Genomic DNA, 23,721 nt, shown 5'->3' with positions numbered 1-23,721 from the left:
CTCTTCCTTGCTTTATATTTTTCCTTAGTGCTTAATGCTATCTAGCATACTAGTTGACATGTTTACTTTTTTTTATTGTCTGTGTCCCACCACTGGACTGTAAGCAAGAATGAGAAAGGATATGTTAAAAATCTGATTTACCAGCAAATCCTCTGAACCTGAGAATGTTGGCAATAATTATTTGTGGAATGGATGAGTAGTTTACTAAATGTAGCAAAAAACTTAGTTATTCGTCTTGTCTCTTTTTCTTTTTAAAACGTATAACTCAGTGGTTTTTGGCCAAGGAGACCAGGGAGTGGTGCTATAATTATTGAAGCCAGCCAAGTGAAGCAAATGATGAGTTCAAGTTTGGCTGTTAAATTTGGAGTGGTAGCTGAACAACCCATGGGTCATGTGGTGGAGGCATCTGTGATGCAAGTGATATGTCACAGATGAAGATGAGAATTTTCATGGGGATAGTTCCTGCAGGCAGAAGCAAAGCTTTCTGAAAAAGTGAGAGCGTGTGAGAAGAGCAAAGGGCAAACCATGGGGAATAGTTCAGTTAGTAAGAAAACATTTTATGTACCTAACATGCACAGTGTGTTGCCAGGTAATTTAGGAGTACATTGAAGAGTGGAGAAGTGCCAGTAAAGGAGTAGACACAATTGAACAGAGCTGGAGGCATCACACTTCTTGATTTCAAAATATATTTCAAAGCTACAGTAATCAAAGCAGTATAGTACTAGCATAAAAACAGACATGCTGACCCATGGAACAGAACAGAGAGCCCAGAAATAAACTCATTTATATACAGTCAACTGATCTTTGACAAGGGTGCCGAGAATACACAATGCAAAAGGATAGTCTCTTCAATAAATGGTATTGGGAAAACTGGATATCCCCATGCAAAAGAATGAAATTTTACCCTTATACCACACACAAACGTCAACTCAAAATGGATTAAAGACTTTTTGTAAGGCCTGAAACTGTAAAACTCCTAGAAGAAAACAGGGAAAGGCTTATTTTTGTTTATTTATTTTTATTTTTCAATTACAGATGACATTCAATATTATTTTATATTAGTTACAGATGCACAACATAGTGGTTAGACATTTATGTAATTTACGAAGTGATCCCCCGATTAGTACCCATCTGGTACCATACATAGTTATCCCCATGACTGTTTTGTAACTACCAATTTGTGCTTCTTAATCTCTTCACCTTTTTTACCCATCCACCAACCCCGCTTCCATCTGGCAACCATCACAATGTTCTTTGTATCTGTGAGTCTATTTCTGCTTTGTTTGTTGATTGGATAAAGAAGATGGGGTACAGATATATGACAGAATATTACTCGGCCATAAGAAAAGAATGAAATCTTATCGTTTGTGACAGTATGAATGGATATAGAGGGTATTATGCTAAGTGAAATAAGTCAGAGAAAGACAAATACCACTGATGTCACTTATACGTAGAATCTGAAGAACAAAATAAATGAACAAACAAAACAGGAAAAAAGCTTATTGACAGTCCCCTTGGCAATGATTTTTTTGAATATGATACCCAATAAGACCCGGTATTATATTATGTTACGTTATGTTATATTACATTACATTAATTATATGATAAAGACCCGGTCTTATAGTAAGATAAGACTGGGTCTTATATTAATTTTTGCTCTGAAAGATGCTTTAGAGCTGATTGTCCAGCTAGGTCTTATTTTCGGGGAAACACAGTAGTACCTCATCATGGTTTGATTTGCATTTTCATGATGACTAATGATGTGAGTATCTTTTTATGTGTTCGTTGGCCATTTGTATATCTTCCTTAGAGAAATGTGGATTTAAATTTGTTACCCATTTTAAATTGGACTATTTGTCTTGTTGAGTTTAAAAGTTCTTTATGTTTTCTGGATACTAGAACCTTATCAGATACATGATTTAAAAATATTTTCTCCCATTCTGAGGTTTTTTTTCACTTTCTTGATAATGTCCTTTAATAATGCACAAGTTTTTTAATTTTGATGAAGTTCAATGTATCTAGTTTTTTCTTTTGTTGCTTTTGGTGTCTTAGGCATATTTTAAAAATCATTTGCATGCGCTATGAACAATTCGATACCAACAGATTTTTGCTGATATGTGTAAGAATGTTGTTTTTGTAATAACAAGTATCTTAAGTCAGTCTAAGTGTCTAAGTAAAGAGATGACTAAATAAACAGTGTAACCGTTGAAAAGATTTAACAAAAAAAGAAGTGAGAGAAGGACTGAATTGATTTTCTATTGTTGCATGACAAGTTACAACAAATTTAATGGATTGAAAAGTTACTGATTTTTCAGTTCATAGTTCTGTAGGTGAGAAGTCTACCCAGGCATGTCTGAGTTCTCTGCTCAGGGTATCACAAAGTTGAAGCCAACTTGTCAACTGGGTTGCATTCTAGTCTGAAAGCTCTAGGGGAAAATTTGCTTCCAAGCTCATTGGTTGTTGGCAGGATTCAGTTTCTTACAGTTGCAGGGCTGGGGTTCCCACTTCCTCAGTGGCTGTCAGTTGCTCTCACTTCTGCAGGCCACCTGCTTTCCTTGCTGTGTAGCCTCCCTCCATCTTTAGGTTAGCAGCGGTGCAGTGAATCCTTCCTATGTTTCGAATCTCCAACTTCCTTTTCTGCAACTGGCAGGAGAAAATTTTGTGCTTTTAAATGATTCATGGGATCAGGCTCAGGATTAGGTCAGGCTCACCCCGATAATCTCCCTGTATCAGTTGTGTCATATAACGTTACCTAATCATGGGAGTAAAAACCACCATCTTTACAGTCCCAGGAATTACGCAACCTTGAGATTTGGGGGGAAATTTGAGGGGCTGTCTTAGAATTCTGCCTGCAACATGGACTGCTTCTACATAGACACATTTTACATATAAAAAGAAGTTAATGAAATATCGTTCAGTGAAAACAGCAACTTTAGAACTATGTGGATAGTCTGACATATTTGTGGGAAAAAATTTTATGTCTATATACACATGATGTATATGTATTATAATCTTCAGTAATTTTGTTAACAGACTAAAATTTTTAAAAATCCTTGAACTGACAGATATTATATAATATTAGTTTTGGTAGTAATTCTTTCTTAAAGTAGTAATAACAGTCTTAAGGGAAAGACAGTTACAGCAAATTATAACAAATACTGGCTTTGCTATATGAAAAAAAAGTACACCAAATTTTTTTCAATTATACTTCTCCCCTTCTTGATATGGCCAACTTGGCAGTGTAGAACGAACATCTCTGCTTTTCAATGACAGGGTAAGAGAAAAACAAAGCCTATTAATGGCCAGAATTTAAAATGTCTTTTATATTTTTTTCCTAATGTCATGGATTTCCCTTCTATAAGGAACTCATTGCCTTTGTTAAAAAAAACATTTTTCTGCATACACATCTATAGTGATTGTTAACCATAATCTTAATCTATTTAATAATTACAACATAATTACCTCCTCAAAATAGTACAAATAATCTTCTAGAATAGAATCTGTGTTATTTGTATTTGGTTCTGTATGGAGACACTTATCTTTTCTATTATGTGAATTTCCTTATTCACAGGAGGAGTATTATTGTGTAACTAACTTATTTTCTCTATAGCACTGGTGTGTCTGTTAATATGCCTGGTTCCCTCGCTGGTCCTCTACAAATTTAGCAGAGTGCTCTAAAGCCTCAGGGTGCCAATAATTGATTTCATCACTCAACTGGCTTTCCCTAAGGAGTCTTCTCTACGCTAGGTTTTTCTGCTAGGCCTTGGGAATGCAAAGTTGCCCTCAAAAACTTAACCGCTCTTGATTATCACATGAGAACACTCATGTTAGCCATCTTTTCACAGATGCTGTGCAGAGCAAGCTAAAAAGCCTCATTTCTTATTCTCCTGGAGTTTACTCAGCATTCAAAATACCCTTGTGTAGAATAAACTTTTTCTTAAAAATCAGCTGCTTCTTTAATTGAAGTGCAGAGGCCTCTGCCTGAGAATCAAGCATTCTACCCAAGTGAGATAATCTGCCTCTGTGAAAATCTCAGGTGCGCTTGGAGAGAAATTTTCTTTTAAAATGATGGGAGAGAACTTTATTAAATCAAACTGTTTTGCTTCCCTGTGCAAAAGAGGTCATGTCTTAACAGTGCAACTGGAGCTTATCTGCTGGAGCTCGGGCAGCCAGTGATGGACCTTCAGTTCATTCCTTCCACTTAGGGCCCATGGTATGGTGCAACCTGTCTTAACCTGGGCTGGTGGCAAGACTCCAGTTCACTCCCCAGCATTCTCCCAAGGGTTTTTAGTCCCAGGAGGAATAAGAGGATCTAGAATGCTGACTCTGGTGACAGTTGACCCTTGAGTAACACGGATTTGAACTGCACAGGTTCACTTATACATGGATTATTTTTTCTTCAATAAATGTACATTGGCCCTCCGCATCCTTGGGTTTCACATCTGTGGATTCAACCAACCACGGACCAAACCCAGTATTTCCGATCTGTGGTTGGGAATCTGCAGATGTGGAGGGCTGACTGTGTTCATGGTTCAATGCCGCTTTATATAAGGGCCTTGAGCATCCACAGATTTTGGTCTCCATGGTGGGGGGTTGGGGAGGTCGGAGGGTCCAGGAACCAATCCTCCACAGATACTGAGGGATGACTGTAGTTAAGTTTTTGGGGAGTCGAAAGTTATGCACAGATTTTTGACAGGTGAGTATATAATGGGACTGTCTTCCATGCCAGAGACCTCTTTTCTACTATCCTTTCATTCTTGGATCTCAAAAGGACTTCTAAATTAATAAGGTGGCGCCAAGGGATGACATTGCATTGTATTACATTACAGTCAGCCATCTCACCCTTGGTCACCTAGGATAAATAAGGAAACTAGATAGGAGGCCTCTGCAGTACCCCAGATGAGAGATGACGGTGGCTTGGATTTGGGCTATTTCTTTAGAGGTAGAATGTTGCTGGATTCATTTCTGGTATAGTGGAACGAGCTCCGATCAGGCCAGCCCTCCCACAATTAACTAATAACACTTGGTACAATACGAAAAACCACCACCTTAAGGTTCTGCAAAATGAACAAAAGCAGGCAGATATTGGAGGAGAGCAAAAACTTGGAGAAAGGGACTAACACAGGGTTAGTTTCCTGTTTTGGGGGTTTTGGTGTAAGGTGTAGTCTCACCATAGCATGGGGTGGCTAAAATTCCAGTAGAAAGCCTGTTACATTTTCAGCCTGAGGAACCAAGAGATGGCACCTGGAGAAAGCATGACCACTGAAGGGAGTCCTGGAGAGGGGAAAGCAGAAAATGGAAGATTTTAAATTCCATGTATGGACTCTGCCCATGTCCCTGCCTCCTTACTGAACCACACATATGCAAGGCAAACTCTAAGGCTAAAAAAACCCTGAGATTATATCTGCCATCAGTGACAGGAGAAACAGATTATAGATGAAACCTAACCAAGTCGATTCCCTGTTAAAATAAAAATACTAACTCTCTTCAGAAGAATATAAGAGAGTCCAGAGTCTCACCAACATAACAATCACAATGTCCAGGATACAATCCAAATTATGAGACATAAAAAGAACCAGGAAAATGTGACCCATTATCGGGGGAAAAGACAATTAACAGAGGCCAATTGTGACATAACTCAGATATTAAAATTATGAGACAAGGATTTTAAAACAGTGATTATAGCATGTTTAATGAATGGAAAGATGGTAAAAATTTCTACAGAAAAATAGAAAACATTTTAAATACCAAATGGAAACTTTAGAACTGAAATATATAATATCAGTATTAGGAATATCTGGAATAGTAATATCACTAGATGAGGTTATAAGATGATAACAGTGAGAATCAGTGAATTTGAAGACCAATATAAATCATCCAATCTAAAGAAGAGAGAAAGAAAATATTGAAACCAAACAAACAGCAAAGGCTTAGGGTGACAGTTTCAAAAGGCCCTCACTGGAATTTAAAAAAAAAGATAGAATGGGGCAGAAAAACATTTGAAGAAATACTAGCAACCAACTTCCCAAATTTTGTGAAAGACATAAATTTATAGAATCAAGAAGCCCATCAAACACTAAGGATAAATATGATACATTATAGTCTAACTGCTTAAACCAACCAAAAAAATCTTAAAAGCAGCTAGTAAAAATGACACATTGCATATGAGGAAACAATTCAAGTGATGATGGGCTTTATATCAGAAACTAGAGAAACCAGAATACAGTAGAAAAACATCTTTAAAATATTGAAGCACAGACAAATGCAAAATTACACATCTAGTGAAAAAATATTTTAAGAAAGATGATGAAATAAAGACATTTTCAGATAATGGAAAAGTGAGAGAATTTGTCACCAGCAGAATTACACTTCAAGAGATGCTAACGAAAGTTTACCAGGCTAAAAGAAAGAATTGGAGGGAAACTCAGATCCTCAGGAATGAATGAAGAGCATTGGAAATGGTAAATATATGGGTAAATAGAAAAGACCATTTGTCCTCTTAATTTTTAAAAAATACATGACATAAAACAAAAATAATGTATTCTTGAGGCTGTTATAATGGATGTATATGTAGTGCATATGATAACCATAGCAAAAAGGATGGGAAAGTGGCAGTTTAACCTCTACAGTTGCAAAGTTTCTACATTTTATGTACAGTGGGAAATTAGTAACTCTATGAGGTGTGATAAAAAAATACAGTGAATGTTTAAATTTTTAAAGAATTTATTACAGTAAAAGACACATTGCCATTAATACCTCTCAAAATACTCCCCCTTGCTTCAAACACACTTATCCCATCGCTCTTGCCCCTTTCTGAAGCAGTCCTGGAAGTCCTCTTTCGTGAGTGTCTTTAGTTGTGCTGTCGTGGCTGCCTCGATGTCCTGAATTGATTGAAAACATTTACCTTTCATGGTCATTTTGATTTTGGGGAAGAGCCAGAAGTCACATGGTGCCAGATCCAGTGAATAAGGTGGGTGAGGATACACCGTAATGTTTTTGTTTGACAGAAGTTGCCATATCAGAAGTGATATGTGACATGGAACATTGTCGTGATGAAGGATGAAACCATTTGCCCATTTCTCAGGCCGTTTTTTACCGACATCATTTCTTAAACGCTCATAAAGATGGTCACGAAAGAGAACTTCCAGAACTGCTTCAGAAAGTGACAAGAATGGTGGGATAAGTGTGTTCGAAGCGAGGGGGAATATTTTGAGGGAGATTAATGGCAATGTGTCTTTTCACTGTAACAAATTTTTATTTAAACAGTCACCATATTTTTTTTTATCATACCTCGTAAATTGACTGAAACGTTAAAGATGTGTAAGATAATGCAGAGATGTCTAGCTAAAGAGCTAACAGAAAAACTGAATGGAATTCTAAAGTATACCCAATAATGGGAGATACTTGGAACTGTTTTTGTTTCACATTCTAAATTATATGTTTATGGTACCTGAAGAGCCAAGTCCACATTAAGAGAGTATGATTTTAGGTATTATTCAAAATGGCAGTGAGTTGCCTCTCTTGATTAGTCTTCCTTAGATAGGAAATTGCTAGAGAGGTCAAAATCATTAAGACGCTGGAGGAAAAAACAGATAACTTGTGGTAGAAGGAAAATTCTTTGTGAATAAAGTGGTGGTAAACTTTTGAATCAGTTTTTCAACTTACATTGAAAATAAAAAATTGCCATAATATGCGCACAGGAGTTCTTCCCCCTGTTCTTTTTCTTTAGAATACTATATGTGCAAGCACAAATGTTACAGAGCCTGCAGTGAACTGGTAATGTTTAGCAAAAGAACAAATGACTTGTTATAAATTCTCAAGGTGGACGTCAGCATTAAGTCTATTGCAAAAATGACTGTAGAATCTGGCTGAATTCAGATTAAAACCATATTCTTCCTTCCCCCATTTCTACTCCTGCCTCAAGGCTAAAGTCACAGGTAGAGTGACTTGAGCAGGTTAGTCACTCCCACTCCTATCCCCAGAATCCACTTGGTTCACACCTTGGGCTGCTGATTCCCACTGGGTGCTCATCAGCAGGAGATGGTTCTTAAAGGATCCACTCCACTCATCCTAGTCCAACAGATCATTTAAATAACCGCTATAGTCTTCTCAAATACCGCTAATGCAGACTGCATTCTGTTACAAACCAGCCGAGAGCATCTGCCAGAGATGTGAGAGCCCAGTTGGAATACCCAGTGATCACCATTAAGGGCTTTGTTAAGGAAAAAATTATTCAGACACTTGTTAAAGACAGTAAGGTGGACTTCATTCAGGGCCATTGCCATAGGTGTAAGGTCCACCGCAGTGGGGTTTTACGGTAGAGAGAGACTGGGCTCAACTATGAACACAAAAGGAAGAGTGGCAATTTACAGCCAAAGTGCAGGGTGGGCATCAGTGATGGAAAATCACTAAAAAGAAACATTGGAGTGAGAGTGGATTCTGGCTAAACCAACTTAGCAGGATTCTTCCTAAAATTAGACAAGGCAAAGAAAGACATGGAAGGAAGCCTAGAAGTTGAGGACTAGTTGAAAAAAAAAAAAAAAAAAAAAAGCTCAGAAGAGCCTGACTAGAGTTTGGTCAAGGAGTGAATCTCTGTCAGCCTCCTTCTCAAAATGTACAGTCTGCGTATGGCCAAAGAATGCCTGTCCATCAACGGGTCAGCAGGTCTTGACCCAGCACCTGTTGTGTTCCTGATCAAGAGAATCCTTGCCCTCAGGAAAGCACAACTGATAAATATCTAAGCAAGATAGTTTCAGGTACTACTACAGCTAAGGAGACTGCTTTTTAATTTAAGAGGAAATTCCATAGCCCCGAGGATTCTGTGAAGCATTTTTGAGCCAGGTGATGAGCAAAGCTTTGGAAAAGATGCCTCAGAAGATAGCTGTCCGGAAGCATTCAAGGGCTGTGGGGTGTGAATTGACAGTAGGCTAGCTGGAACGGGTGCAGACTTTTCTGTGCAAGGGGGCTTCAGACACATGAAGTGTCAGCCAGGGCTTGCTCTTTTCTTAGGCCACTTATAGTCCCTTTCTTCTTGTTGCTCTTGCCAATTCTGACTCCAGTACAAACTAAGTTCCTTCATGATTCTCAGCCTCAAATTTGCAAAGTACAACTAAAGATATCCCAGAGTACTGTATGAAGGAAAATACAAAGAGATCAAAGGAAATACAGCATCACGATGTGCTGTTTCTTGTGTTTCTTTCAAAAAGCTGTTGTTGTTAAAATGTTTTGCTGGGGGAGATTTCAACTAATTTGTGTTCCTCTGCAAACCAGATGCTTAGAGAAACAGCTTACCTGGAAGGCCTGCGGCTGGTGTCCTTAGAGTCACACTCGTAGAGGATTTCTGAGGCTGGGTTCCCTGGGATACAACTTGTAGTGATTGCCAAGTGTTTCTGTCAGAAACAGAGACATTTCCTCACAAACTCGGGATTATTTCTCTGCATTCACAAAGCAGTGTGAAACATCTGCCTGGCTTTGTGTCTGGAGTCATTAGAAATCATCTCAAGACAAGAGCAAGATTTTTTATTTGAATCTTTGAATCCTCACTTGGAAAAAAACAAAATGCTAGGTACTGGATTCTGTCAGCATGTCAGTCAGCGCTACAGGATTTTATTTGAAAGGATTGCTATATGCTATTTAAAAACAAAGAATGGAGACTCATGAGAAAGAATGTAACACTGAGCATTAGATGTGCAGGCTCAGTGTCCATGGAGCACGCTGTGTCACTGTTGTTACGGTAACTAGAAATCAGGCCCAAAGAAGAAAAGAAATGGCTCAAATGAGAGGAAGCTCTGAGACTAGTTTGATTCTTTGTAATGCGTGGGAACCAGCAATGTCCACAGTTATAACTTGCGAGACAAAGGTAAATGACATGAGAGAAATGGAAATTTAGAGTTTCAAATACAAAATATGTACAGTTTTAAAAAACCACTTCTTCAGTAGAAAGCAATGGGGAATATTTTGTTACAACACAACTATATACGCTTACCTTGACTTAATATGCCATTTAGTGATGTGGGCAGCTTTCTGGGGGAAAACTGCAAATAGCTTTCCTTCTGAGCATATTTAGAAGAGAGACTCATGTGGAAGTAGATTCTGCTAGTTGTTTACCTTGAACTCAGTTAATTGTTATTAAAGATCCTAGCCAATTCCCCTCCCCTCCCCGCCCCCCACCTGATGGAAAACCATAATACATGTCAACTTAAGAACATCCAAAACCTGTAGAGAATTTTTATAAGAATTCTTTTGAGTCAAAACTGACGACAGTAGCTGGGAAGCAAGATCTCAAATGCTCTGGAGAATGACAGTTTTGCGGTTTCTTTTATGAATTTGGAATTAAGGAGGGAACTAAGGAAGATTAATTACATGGAGGTGGGAGAAACCAAGGAAGGAAAATCTCTATGATTGCATTGCAGGATGGTTAACAAGGTTATGTGCTCTCTTGGGGGTGGGTAAGCTTATTTCAAAGATATGTTAACCTAGATGCACAGAAACAACGGGGCTTGCTTAAGGCAAAATTAAACCTTTTATTAGAAAGTTACATGCCTCAGGCGTGACTACCCACCATGACCTGCCCAGTTAGGAATTTATGATCAGATCACCCTGTGAGGTTACTTTCCATTATTGGACTTGTCAGTTTTATTACAGAATCCCTTTTTCGTCCATATACACTTTATGTGGACTCTTCAAATCAAAGTTGGAAAACTGTTATATATCTACCTGATTGTTGCCTTTAAGTTTTGAACCTTATAGAAATATTTCAGTGCTTCAAGACACAGTGGAGAGATGCGCTAACCAATGAGAGTGGAGCTGGAGCTGGAGTTTGGGCTGAGGCGGATGAGATGCTTGTACAGAAGCAAATCGAACAGAGATAAGAGATTCCAGTATGAGCAAAAGTGGAAGCAAAGCTAATTTATATGTTGTTTGGAGGAATGAGTCATGGGATACCAAGATTGGTCTATAATAGCATGTGCTTGGAGTGTTTGAGCTGTGGGAGGTCGGGCTAGAGCAGAGGGCGAAGAGCATAACTTCCCCGAGCAAAAGGGGCCTGGAGTTTTATAGAAGGAAGTAAAGGAGGCTGTTCTTCCTTCAGTGCTTCAGGGCATGACCAAGCCCCGCAGCTCCATAGCCTGGTCCCAGGTTACCGGCTGTACTACCCAGGCGCTGATCACAGGCCCCTAGGAGCTAAAGCAAGACAGGATCAAGACAAGATAAGGCTTTTAAGATAAGGTTTCTGCTCCTGGCCTAAATATGGCTTAGCATACGTTGTACAGGAAAACAAGTCTTATAGTTATCCCTATAATACTGTGTTATCCCTGTGGTACTACCTTCCTCGATTATTACCTTGACTGAACTTAGCTCTGAATTTTTGGAGTGACTGTTGAAACGTATGTTGAGGCAGTTAACCACAGGAGGGAATACAGAAGGAGCAGACAGGGTTTTCTTTCATTTTTATTTTTTTCAGTTTTCAGTACAGTTGACTTAAAATATTATACTAGTTTCAGGTGTACAACACAGTGATTCGACATTTATATGACTCACAAAGTGATCACCCCGATAAATCCAGTACGGATCTGACACCATACAGTTATTGCAGTATTATTGACTATCTTCCTTATGCTATACTTGACGTCCCCATGACTATTTTGTAACCACCTATTTGTACTTCTTAATCCCTTCACCTTTTTCACCCATTCCTCCCAACCTCCCTTCCCATCTGGCAACCCTCAAAATATTCTCTATATTTGAATTTGTTTATGTTTTGTTTGTTCATTTATTTTGTTCTTTAGAATCCACATATCAGTGAAATCATATTACGTTTGTCTATCTCTGTCTGACTTACTCCACTCAGCACAATACCCTCTTGGTCCATCCTTGTTGTTGGAAACGGCATTTCATTCTTTTCTATGGCTGAAAAGAGTCCATGGTGTATATGTACCACCTATTCTTCGTTCATTCATTCATTGACGGACACACAGGTTGCCTCCATATCCTGTGTATTGTAAATAATGCTGCATTGAACGTATGGATGCATATGTCCCTTCTGAGTAGTGTTTTGGGGTGTTTTTTTTTTTATAAATACCCAGTGAGGGGATTACTGGGTCCTTCTTTGTCTTCTTGTTATAGACTTTGTTTTAAACTCTATTTGTCTGGTATAAATATTGCTACCCTAGTTTTGTTGTTGTTTCCATTTTCATGAAATATCTTTTTCCATCCCTTTACTTTCTTTCTTTGTGTGTCTTTCAATCTGAAGTGAGTCTCTTGTAGGCAGCATATATCTGGGTCTTGTTTTCTTATCCATTCAGCCACCCTATGTCTTTTGATTAGACTATTTAGTCCATTTGCATTTAAAGTAATTGTTGAAAGGTATGTACTTATTGCTATTTTATCATTCACATTTTTTATCTTCTCCTCTTCCCTCTCTTCCCCCTCCCCCTCCAGTCTTTTCCCCTTCCTCCCCCTCTTCCACCTCCTCCAGCTTCTCTTCCTTCCCTCCTCCTCCTTCTCCTCCCTCTCCTCCCTCTAACATTTCTTGTAATACTGGTTTGGTGGTGATGAATTCCTTTAGCTTTTTTTTTGTCTGGGAAGCTCTTTATCTGGATTTCTTCAGATAAATACCCAGAAGTGGGATTACTGGGTCCTTCTTGGTCTCTTGTTGTAGCCTGTGTTTTAAAGTCTTTTTTTTTTTTTGGCTGGTATTGCTACCCCAGCTCTTTTGTTTGTTTTCATTTTTGTGAAATGTCTTTTTCCATCCCTTTACTGTCAGTCTGTGTCTTTCAATCTGAAGTAAGTCTCTTGTGGGCAGCATATGTAAGGGTCTTGTTTTCTTATCCATTCAGCCCCCCTATCTTTTGATTGGAGCATGTAATCCATTTACATTGAAAGTAATAGTTGATAGATATGTAGTTATTGCCATTTTATTATTATATTTCTGATTTTGTTTGTTTGTTTGTTTTAAATAAGTCCCTCTAAGATTCCTGGTAATACTGGTTTGGTGGTGATGAACTCCTTTAGCTTTTTCTTGTCTGGGAAGCTCTTTATCTGTTCTACAATTTTAAGTGATAGCCTTGCTGGGTAGAGTAATCTTGGTTGTAGGTCCTTGCTTTTCATGACTTTGAATATTTTGTGCCAGTCCCTCTGGACTGCAAAATTTCTCGTGAGAAATCAGCTGATAGACTTATGGGAGGGAGCTCCTTTGTAGATAACTACCTGATTTTCTCTTGCTGCTTTTAAGGTTCTCTCTTTGTCTTTAACCGTTGGCATTTTAATTATGATGTGTCTTGGTGTGGGCCTCTTTGGATTCCTCTTATTTGAGACTCTCTGTGCTTCTTGGGCTTGTATGTCTATTTCCTTTGCCAGGTTAGGGAAGTTTTCCATCATTATTTCTTCAAATAGGTTTTCAATTCCTTGCTGTCTTCTCCCTCTGGTACCCTAATGATGTGAATGTTGGTACACTTGATGTTATCCCACATACCTCTTAAAGTATCCTCATTTTTTTAAATTCTTTTTTCTTTTGGGTGTTTTCTGCTACCTTATTTTCCAAATTGCTGATTTGAACCTCTGCTTCATCTCATATACTGCTGATTCCCTCTAATGTATTATTTATTTCAGTTATTGTATTCTTCATTTCTGACTGGTTTGTGTTTATGTTTTCTATCTCCATTTTTATGTTTCCTATTTCTTTGTTGAAGGTCTCACTGAGATCTTTATAATCAAGGTTTTGAACATGGCATCTGGTAGATTGCTTGTCTCCATTTTGTTTGGTTCTTTTTCTGGAGCTTTGTTCTGTTTTTTCATTTGGGACATGTTTCTTTGTCTCTCCATTTTGGCTGCCTCCTTGTGTTTTTTCTATGTATTAGGTATTGCTGCTATGTCTCCCGTTCTTAGTAAAATGGCCTCTTGTGGGGACCAGTCGTACAGTCTCCCTGGTCACCTGAGCTGGGTGCTCCAGGTATGTCCTTTGTGTGGGTTGTGTGTGCCCTCCTGTTGTAGTTGAGCCTTGGCTGCTGTTTGCATGTCAGTGGGAGGGTTTCACCCTCAGGCTGCTTGGTTATGAGGAATGGCTATATTGACAGTGGAGGAGTTACTGTGCAGGGCCTGATTCTACAGAGCAGGATTCACTTTAGCAAGGGCTCTGGTGCCTGTCCAATCTGCCCTTTGGGTGTGTCATTTGTGGAGGTGGCTGGTTCGTGCTCCCACTTGGTCTGAAGCTGGGTGTACCAGCACCAGGGCCTCCTGGAAGGGGGCACAAAGTGTTCTGTAGATATCTTCAACCTGCAGTGGGCTTGGAGGTGCCTGGGAGAGGTTTAACTGCAAACCTGGGCTAGCTGCCACTAGTGCCGGGCTTGCGGCTGCTTAGTAGAGGTATGGGGCATTCCAAAACCAGATGCAACTTGTTGGGGCTTTTTGAACCTTTGAGAGATTTCAGGAAAGTCCAAAGCCAAGACAGGAATTTGTATGGAAAAGCCATGGGAAGTGACTTGGGTGGGTCCACAAGTTGGGTGGGAAGGGGGGCTCAGGAAATCATCAGCATAGGGTGAACAAACAATGTTAGCCAGGTTGTTGAAGACTCAGTTATGGTGGCTGCCTTTATCTGCACCTTGGGTGGGTGGAGGGCTCAGCAGAAGAATAATGACTCCTGCTAGCACTTCTGTCTGGGAGAAGGCTGTCCCTCCAGCCCCCTCACTTTGAGGCCAGACAGTTCAGTTTCTCCCTATGTGTCTGTGGTACCTTTTGAGCTGCTGCCCCAGCGCTGGAGCTCAGTGAGTCCATCAGTGAGTGAATCCATGCACAGGCCCTTTCAGAGGGCTGACTGAAACTCCAGCAGCCCTCTGTCTCAGCCACAATCTCTGTTAGTTTTCACAGGCAGATGTTATGGGGACTTCTCTCCCTGGCACCGGAAGCCTGGGCTGGGGAGCCTGGTGTGGGGCTGGGACCCCTTTCTCCTTGGAGGGGACCTGTGCAGCTGAGATATCCTTCCCAGTGTTTAACTGCCACATATGGTATGGGGACCAGCCTGTTGTATTTCTCTGCCTCTCCTACCAGTCTCAGCATAGCTTCTTTTATATATCTTTAGTTACAGGACTTCTGTTCAGCTAGACTTCAGGTGATTCTCAGTGATGGTTGTTCTGTAGTTGTAATTTTGATGTGGTCGTGAGAGGAGGCAAGGACAGCGTTTACCTACTCCACCATCTCGACCAGGAGTGGACCGGTTTAAGGGAACTGGTTTTAGACCAGTAATTCTTAACCTTGTCTGCACATTAGAAGTAAAGTTCCCACTATCTGGGCCACTCCCCATACTAATTAAATCAGGAGTTGGCTCTCAAGTGATTCCAATGTGCAGGGAAACTTAAAAACCCCTACCTGGGACAGCTGAGTTTAAAGAATCAGTTGGATTTTTATTTTTTTTCTTTCTCAGTTACAGTTGACATACAATATTATATTAGTTTCAGGTGTACAACACATAGTGCTTAGACATTTATATAATTTACAAAATGATCACCCCGATAAGTCTAGTATTCATGTGATACCCTACGTACTGTATTTTGCCATGTATAATGCACACATTTTTGCCCAAATTCATGAGGGAAAAAATAAGGATGCACGTTATATATAGGTAGTACTAATTCTGTATCTATATAAATGTTTTTAATTCTTTTATTTATGCTTATGAGTTAAAAGTATAACTCTAGAAATCAATAACGATATCCGTATGCAAAATAGTACCCTGGAATAAGATCCTCAGTTTTGTTGAACTTATGACGAACTTGTAACGACAAGAGTTCTTGGCCTTCTATGATGTGTAAATATCATACATTTGTTGCTGATACATAAAATTTCTTGTACCTTGTATCTGTTCTTGTGTTTTGTAATTATTTGTTACATAACATTTCTTGTACATAATATGTTAAAAAATAAACACTAAAATTCCTTTATAATACAAAAACAAGTACCTAAACATAAACAAATAAATATTCGAATTAAAAAATTAAAACGATTTTTCCCCCTGAAAGTTTGGGCCAAAAATATGGGTGTACATTATACATGGGAGCACTTTATACATGGCAAAATATGATAGTTATTTCATTATTAACTGTATTCTCTATGCTATATTTTATATCCCTGTGATTATTTTTATAACTGGCAATTTGTACTTTTTAATCACTTCACCTTTTCAGGAATTTCAAATCTGTTGGCTTTCGGGTAGAGCTACTATGTCCAGAAGGGAGTAGGAGGGTGTTAGAAATAATTTTTAGTAATATAGTTATAGTACTGATTTGAAAATTATTTACTTTTTATAAATTAGAGATTTGAAGTTACAATATTTCTCTCGTTGATTTATTTAACACTCATTGTACACCTACCATTGTTCCAGGTACCAGGGATTCAGCACAAAACAAGACAGAGAAAATCCCTCCCGTCTTGTTGTTTACATTCTAGAGAAAACAGATAATAAATAAATATATACTTAAAACCAGGAAGATATAGCTACTTTGAAGAAAATGAAGCAATTGAGAATTACAGAAATAGGACATGGCACTTTTAAAAATAAGGCGCTTAGGGAGACCTCTCGAAAGAGATGGTACTGAGTCTTCAGGTTATTCAGTACTGAGCCTCTCATGACTGATGCCCCAATAAATCTCCTTCAATTTCTGAATTCAAGAGGCTTCCTCAGCCAATGACCTCTAAAATACCTCCGAACACAGTTGCATTGGCCCTCAAATACTATCACTAGAAGCTTTACAATCACTGAAACTCTTAAACTTCTCAGACATTTATGCACATATCCCAATCACTAATCCTCCCGGACTCCAGAGTTGCTCACAACACCCTTTCAACTGCAAATCAGACTCCCAGTAACGGGATACTCAGACACTGCAGGACCCCAAATGAATCACTGGACCCACACAGGCACCTGCAGTACTGATCTAATATACCTGTTCATCCTTCACACCCAACAGATACTTAGATTTGCTCCCTACACAGCACACAGTGGCCTAACAAGTCACTTACAATGATAGTCCTGTGGACGATCAGTGATAGTCAAACCTTGCACTTACCGTGATAGTCCTGTCAAAGTTTAATCCAAGCACAGATGGTATCATCAAAACTTGGAGCTTATGAAAAGTTGAGAATCACAGCCCTTTCCTCCCAAGTGCTGAATCAGAATATGCATTTCTAATAAGATCCCCAGAGGGTTCATCTGCTCAGTCAAGTTTGAGGAGCACAGCTCTAAACACTTCTTTCCCTATAGGCTCCCAGGAACTGACAACTGCTGGGCCTTTACCCACAGAATTCCCACTGCTACTCAATCAACTGATCACTTAAGTTACTAATTTATTGGACCTCTTTGGTCCCTGAATTTGGCAGGCCCATGAATTCCCTGAACCTCACTCAGTTGTGTTCCAAAAGAAAGGGGTGGTATTACAGCCAGCATGCTGGAAATGCCACAGAACCCTGGGGAATTAATGGAATTTGTACTGTAGAGGTTTTAAAAGGGGGCGGGAGGGTTACAACTGCCCAAAGATTGCAATCATTGATCTGGAGAGAGAGAAGTCCAGACCAGAGGTTTAGGGGTCAGCATTCAGTGATTGTTAAAGTCAGAATCGGGGGTCAGATCACCAACGGGGAATATTTTGAGAAAGAATTGAGTTAAAGAACTAGGAGAAGATCTGAGTAGACCGCAAAGGAATAGTCAGAAGAATCAGCAGAAGCCAACAAAGGAAACATTTCAAGGGCAGAGATGGGGTAGGAGGACCTGTCCTGTGCCATCACTGATGCCAGAAGCTGCAGAACACTGAGACAATGACGGTAATGCATTTGGAGGCCATTGGGGCGATTGTCATTTCAACAAAATGTTTAGGCCATCAGATAAGAAGAAACGAACCCTCAGTTAGTCGAGGCATGTGTGGACAGTGCCAGAATATAGAGGCAGAGATGAGAATACTTGCTGAAGAAGTTTGTTGGAAAAGGAGAAGGGCCAGCTGGGGAAAGGCTTTTAGAGGAGAGCGTTGGAAATAGAAGGGACTGGGGTGGAGGGATGGAAATGTCTGCAATCACAAATAAGTTGAATTAGGCTGTGACAGATTTGGAAGAAAATTGGAAGACATTTATGTCCAATGATTTTAATATTCCTATGAGGCTTAATTAGAAATGTAAAGGTTTGGATTGTTCTTCTTGGGGAATGAGGGATAGAAAGGGACAGGAGTGAATGCTTCTTGAATACATGGGATGTACCAAGCCCCATGCCAGGAGCTTTCCATACGTCACTTAATTCAGTTCCTACATTAACTCTAAGGTTAACAGTTTGCTAGTGTTCAGTCCAGGATTCATGAAGCCACCCTGCTTTATTTCCATTACAACATATTGCCACAGGTGTTCATTGGAGAATAGCCATGCATTTTGCAGTATCAGAAAGAGATAGAAATCAGAAACTTTTACCGGGACCTAATGGTCATAGGCGTAGATCCAGCAGCCTAGAGATCTATATCTGGTGACTGCTCACGATCCCTTCCAAAAAAGCAACAGGTAGATTTCTCTATCAGCAAGGCCCTGAGATAGATCCTTGGTACCAGAATATTATATCACTGGAAGCACATCAGGAGTCCAGGTTTAAGAGAAAAGCTGAGGAAAACACTGAGATCAAAACTAAACATGTATCTGCTTCAGGAACCTTGAAATACAAGTTGTTTTACTTCTTAAATAGTTTGCCTGAATTTTTGCACTGAAACAGTTTTTTTACTTCCGTTAAGAAATGTGGGGTGGTCGGTTAGCTCAGTTGATTAGAATGTGGTGCTAATAACACCAAGGTTGTCTGTTCAATCCCTGCATGGGCCACTGTGAGTTGTACTCTCCTCAAAAAAAAAAAAAAGTGTAGGCTATATTAAGGCTCACATTGATAAGGCTGAGAGCCCTATGGATGACTTCAGAGGAGCAGTTAACCTAGTTCATCTTAATTGGTGGGTGGCATTTGTATAGGGTCAGAGGTCAAAAAGTATGGCTGTAGAGGAAGTGAAGGAATCAGCTGGTGGTCAGCTTCGCACTGCCTACAGCATCTTGGCGTCTGACATGGGCCAGCAAGATTCATAGATGTGTGAAGACACAGAAGTAAACCAGGGGGAAGAAGCCGAGGACCTTTTGATGCTCTCTCCTTGGCAGATTGCATGTTTACACAGACATACCCATACCACTTTCCATCCTGCTTCTGAGGGTACACACAGCTTCTGAAGCATGTCTGACCCCAGGCTGAAAACTCCCATGTAAGGACTTAGAAGACCTACCCCTGGGATAGTCCCTGTGTTGTCTTAGGACCTGTGCCTTGGCATTTGTCTCATCGCATCTGTCTACTCTGGCTCCACACCCTACTCCTGACCCAGGTGTGGTCAGCCATGACCAGTCTGTGGCTTCATCCACGGCTTCTGAGGATAATTCAACCCACCCATGGTCCATGCCCAATACCAGCCCTACTCTGTAAATCAGGACTCATCAGGATTCCTCTGCGGTCTGGCCTTGCCCTTGTCCTAAACTCTCTGAACTGACACTCCTGCTAGAGCCTACCTGCCTTGCTATGGTTAGTGCTGCCAGATAAGCTGGATTGCTTAAGCCCTCTGTGCGTTCCTTTCCTCAACTGTGAAGTGGTAGTGCCTACTTCATCGAAGGGATAATACATGTCATGTCCCTAGAAAAGGCCCTGGCAGATGGTGAAGCTCAGTAACTATTGACAATTGTTGTCGTTATTATATGTGTCCGAGTTTAGCTCTTGAGTCCAAGCATCAGTGTTTTATATGCCTTAGTTGGATTTCTGAAAGACAGGAGGGCAAAGAAAGGTCGTTGCCACTGCGAAGCTTCTTCCCACCACAGAGGCCCTGCTTTCGCTGGGCACCCGGCAGGCAGCCTCTCCTGGGACCTGAGTGGCAGGAGTTCTGTCCGTTTTGCCTGGGTGGCAGGATAGCAGAGATCCCATCAAGCTCAGATGTCATCAGAGCCCTGTGGCAGCAGCAGGCACATTCAGGATATTAATTTAGTTTTGTGAAGCCCTTGAGAGCCTTTAAAGCAGGAAAAAGCTGTGTGTACAGATAGGAACCTTCTTTAGGGAAAACTGCCCCTTTATTACTTCTCGTTTTGCTCTCAGCTACCTCGGTATTTTAATTGTGTTGTCCTTATAAACATAAAGTCATTAGAAGTCAAGAAGACTTTATTAGGTAAGGCTTCTTTTTATTTAGTATGTCTCTATAAACTGTAAGCCTCTGTGCTTGATTCTGTGATGGCTGCAGAGATGTAGGAGATACAGCTCCTGCTGCTTTACAGACGAGGTTCGGGATGTAAAGGACGTGTTGGAGATCTCAGGACAGCCCCTGGTGGTCATTCACTAGAAGGTCTCGTGGGGCTCAGCGTAAGCCCCTGGCTGAGACTGATTACAGCCTTAGAGCAAGGCTATGCAGCCGGATCGTAAGGGAGGACACCGAGCGTGGAGGAATCCATGCGCAGGTCGTCTTCCACACGTGAGGGTCACACAGCACACTGTGCCAGCAGTGCAAATGCCACAACATGTGTGCAGTGTTTCTGCTCCAGGGAGCCCGTTAGAGACCCAGAACCCATTGTTTCTTGGGGGCTGTCAGGGGGGCACTCTGTGCTTTGCATGTACGAAATTCCCAGAAGGGAAGCAGGTGTTCAGCATAGACCACATGGTTCACACAGACCGTCTCGGCACAGTGAACCCACCCATAGCTGCTGGGAACACTGAGAGCCAATTCCCAGGTGCCAGCCACAGGCCAGCCTTGCAAACAGGGCTTTCTAAGGATGGCAGTCTCCGGCGTACTTTGTTCTTTTCTGCACATAGAAGGCGTCACATATGTACACAGCCAGGTCTAATGCTAGCCTGTCCATGTCACTGCGTCCATGGTTAGATGGTAGAGGAGGAACAGGTCTTTTCTGATTGGTGGGGTCACAAAAGCCATGACACCACATGTTTGAGCTGGGCCTCAAAGGTTATGCAGGGTTTGAGCAGCAGAGAGAAGTGGGGAGGCAGGATGCACTTGGCAAAGAACAGTACTTTCAGGGAAAGACAAGCAGGCCCATCTGGCCTGAAACAAGATATATAGAGGGAAGAAGGGGAACTAGGAAGGCAGGGAGAGGACGGATATGGAGGGTCTGGACTGCCAGGTGGAGGCTTGTGGGCTCCATCTACAGAGAGGGGGCAACACGGAAGATTTCTCTTTTAAGAAAGGAAGTCATGTGCTTCAGGCCATTTGCAGAAGATGTATCTGGGGTGGTAGATAGGCTGGCGGGCGGTTGGAGTGCCTAGAAATGGGAGGCTACTGAAGGATACTTGGACATGTTCCCAAAGGGCCTGGGCTTCCCAAGATGCTTGTCCATTTATGGCCCACCTCAGTCTATAGGTAATACATGCAGTAAGTGGGGAAGGTAAACTCTATGTCTGTGCTATAAGAACACATACACTACACTACCCTCGCTGGCAGGCCAGACATGGCTAAGCCTGTCTTAACATGTGCGCTGAATTTGTGCCAACTGCTGCAACATTCTAAATGCAGAGATGAGCTTGTAGTTCCTTAAAAATGCTATGCAGCCTGCACTGATCAGATCTTCAAAAACTGCCACATCCCATCCCAAGTCTGCACAAATATCTGGCTGTCTTGTCCCAGCGCCAAGCACAGGTAGAGCAGGTCCCTGACCTTAGTGCACCTTCTTTCATGAAGCTGCAAGTGCTCTGTGCACACATTTGGGTTTCAGGTCTGCTCCACTCGCAACACAAGGTTTAGAAGGGGCCAAAGGGCAGGCCACATGGGACCTGCTCCCTGGCAGGTCTTTATGTCGTCCTTTCTGGATTTTTGCCCCAGATCCCTGGCCATTGACATCTCAGACTTTCTCACTTGGGCCCTATGCTCCTGGGTTACAGAATTTTGGTCTAGCCCATCTGTGTAGACCATAGACTTCCTCATCTGTGTTTGATTGCTAGGTTTTACAAGTCAGCTTGCCTCGCACACACCTATTTCTAAGCTGTAGAGAGCAGGAATGCCTGCCCTGGAGAGTGCCGTTCCTAGACCTGACACTCTGAACACCTTTCCTCCAGCCCCAAAGCTCCTCCTGTATATCCTCACCCTAAGTTGTCAGCATTATAATTTTGCACTTTGGAGCAATGCTGCGATGTAGCAGTACAGAGCCCTTTGCCTCGGTGACCCCTTACAGACCCTGTAGAGCTGTGCTGTCCGATAGAACTTTCTAGGATAATAGAAATGTTCCATATATGGTAGAACATTATAGTACACATGATAGCTACTAGCTACATGCAGCTATTTAGTTCTTGAAATGTGGCTAGTGTGACAAGAACTGAGTTTCTAATTTTACTTGTTTTTAATTAAATTTAAATAAAAATAACTACATATGGCTAGTGGCTACTATATTATATAGCACAGCATAGAACCTGGTGGACTGGTTGTTCAGGGCTATGGCAGAAAGGGTAGACTGAGTCCATGGGCACAGGATATCAAGAGGAAGGGAAGGGGCAGCCAGTTAGCTCAGTTGGTCAGAGCATGGTGCTCTTAACAACAAGGTTGCCGGTTCGATCCCCACATGGGCCACTGTGAGCTGCGTCCTCCACAACTAGATTGAAACAACTACTTGACTTGGAGCTGATGGGTCTGGGAAAAACACTTAAAAAAAAAAAAAAAAAAGAAGGAAGGGAAGACATGAAGCAAAAGAGGAAAATTAAGAATAGGAGAATCTTTGTAGTCGCAGATGTATCCATTTGTACACATATATAGGTATATAATATTTAGAGACATGTAACTATTTTCAAATTGCTTTATTTCTTTTTGATCAGTATTGTATCATATTTTCACCATTTAAATACACATTATGAGGGACAATTGGAATGAGTACATGCTTTGGAGAATTCAGACTTGAGTTGAAATCTCATCTCTATACCTTACTAGCTATGTTACTGTAGTATTGTTTTTAAAATAATATCACCAATTTTCCATATTAATCAAGAGTAAAAAAGAATTTGATGTAGTTCAGTGGACATTGTTCCTGTATTTTAAATTTTTAAAAAATTAGAATTCTTAAATACTTTCAAAGTTTAGTACTCCGGGAATCTTTATTTGCTTTTGTTCCTTGAAATTATTCCTTAGCTTCTCAGTCTTATACTTTAAAAGCCTAGAAAATATCTAGTAAAATGTATGACAGATTGAAATATTTATTTGACTTTCAGGTTGGCTGAATTTTCTAGCTTTCATTCAGGAAACAATTAAGATTTTTCTGTTTCTCCTCTGTATGTTTGTTTTGGTTCCTATAAGCTCTGCTATTCCCATCAGAATTCCCTCATGACATATATTAAACAAGAAGACTGAGGCACAGAAACAGCAGAAATAGATAACAGCAGAATAAGTTAATAACTACAAATAACATATATTGGGGCATCCTGGGAGGACTTATGTAGTTTTAACAGGACAAATCTGTAGGGGGGGGAGAGAGAGAGAGAGAGAGAGAGAGAGAGAGAGAGAGAGAGAGAGAGAGAGAGAGAGAGAGAAAAGTGTGTGTGTGTGTGTGTGTGTGTGTGTGTGTGTGTGGTGTGGCAGCCCAGGAAAAAAACCTTAGCCAAATACTATGATTTTTCTTCCATTTGTGAATATACAAGGTGTGATCAAACAATACGGTGAGTGTTTAAATAAAAAAAAATTATTACAGTAAAGGACACATTGCCAT

At 40.6% G+C, this 23,721-nt stretch overlaps 2 protein-coding genes across 11 annotated transcripts in view; one reads left to right on the top strand and one right to left on the bottom strand.

Annotated features, from left to right (window-relative positions):
• DOCK3 (dedicator of cytokinesis 3) overlaps nt 1–23,721 on the top strand; it is a 294,157-nt gene that overhangs the window by 138,549 nt on the left and 131,887 nt on the right. The gene's annotated exons all lie outside the window — the stretch shown is intronic.
• On the bottom strand, nt 1,120–17,427 carry LOC148758207 (uncharacterized). The gene is made up of 5 exons (XM_088798110.1): nt 17,058–17,427; nt 16,362–16,433; nt 9,292–9,389; nt 5,172–5,274; nt 1,120–2,643 (listed from the first exon to the last, which is right to left on the bottom strand). Exons 1-4 carry the CDS (start codon nt 17,100–17,102, stop codon nt 5,187–5,189), a joined length of 303 nt encoding a protein of 100 aa, XP_088654236.1. The 5' UTR covers nt 17,103–17,427; the 3' UTR covers nt 1,120–2,643; nt 5,172–5,186.

Source organism: Rhinolophus sinicus, chromosome 5 (genome assembly GCF_057876585.1).
Source record: "Rhinolophus sinicus isolate RSI-liver-muscle chromosome 5, RSI-T2T, whole genome shotgun sequence".
Classification (NCBI taxonomy): Eukaryota; Metazoa; Chordata; class Mammalia; order Chiroptera; family Rhinolophidae; genus Rhinolophus; species Rhinolophus sinicus.
Note: the sequence above shows the minus strand (reverse complement) of the source record. Positions and strands in the feature narration are given on the sequence as shown.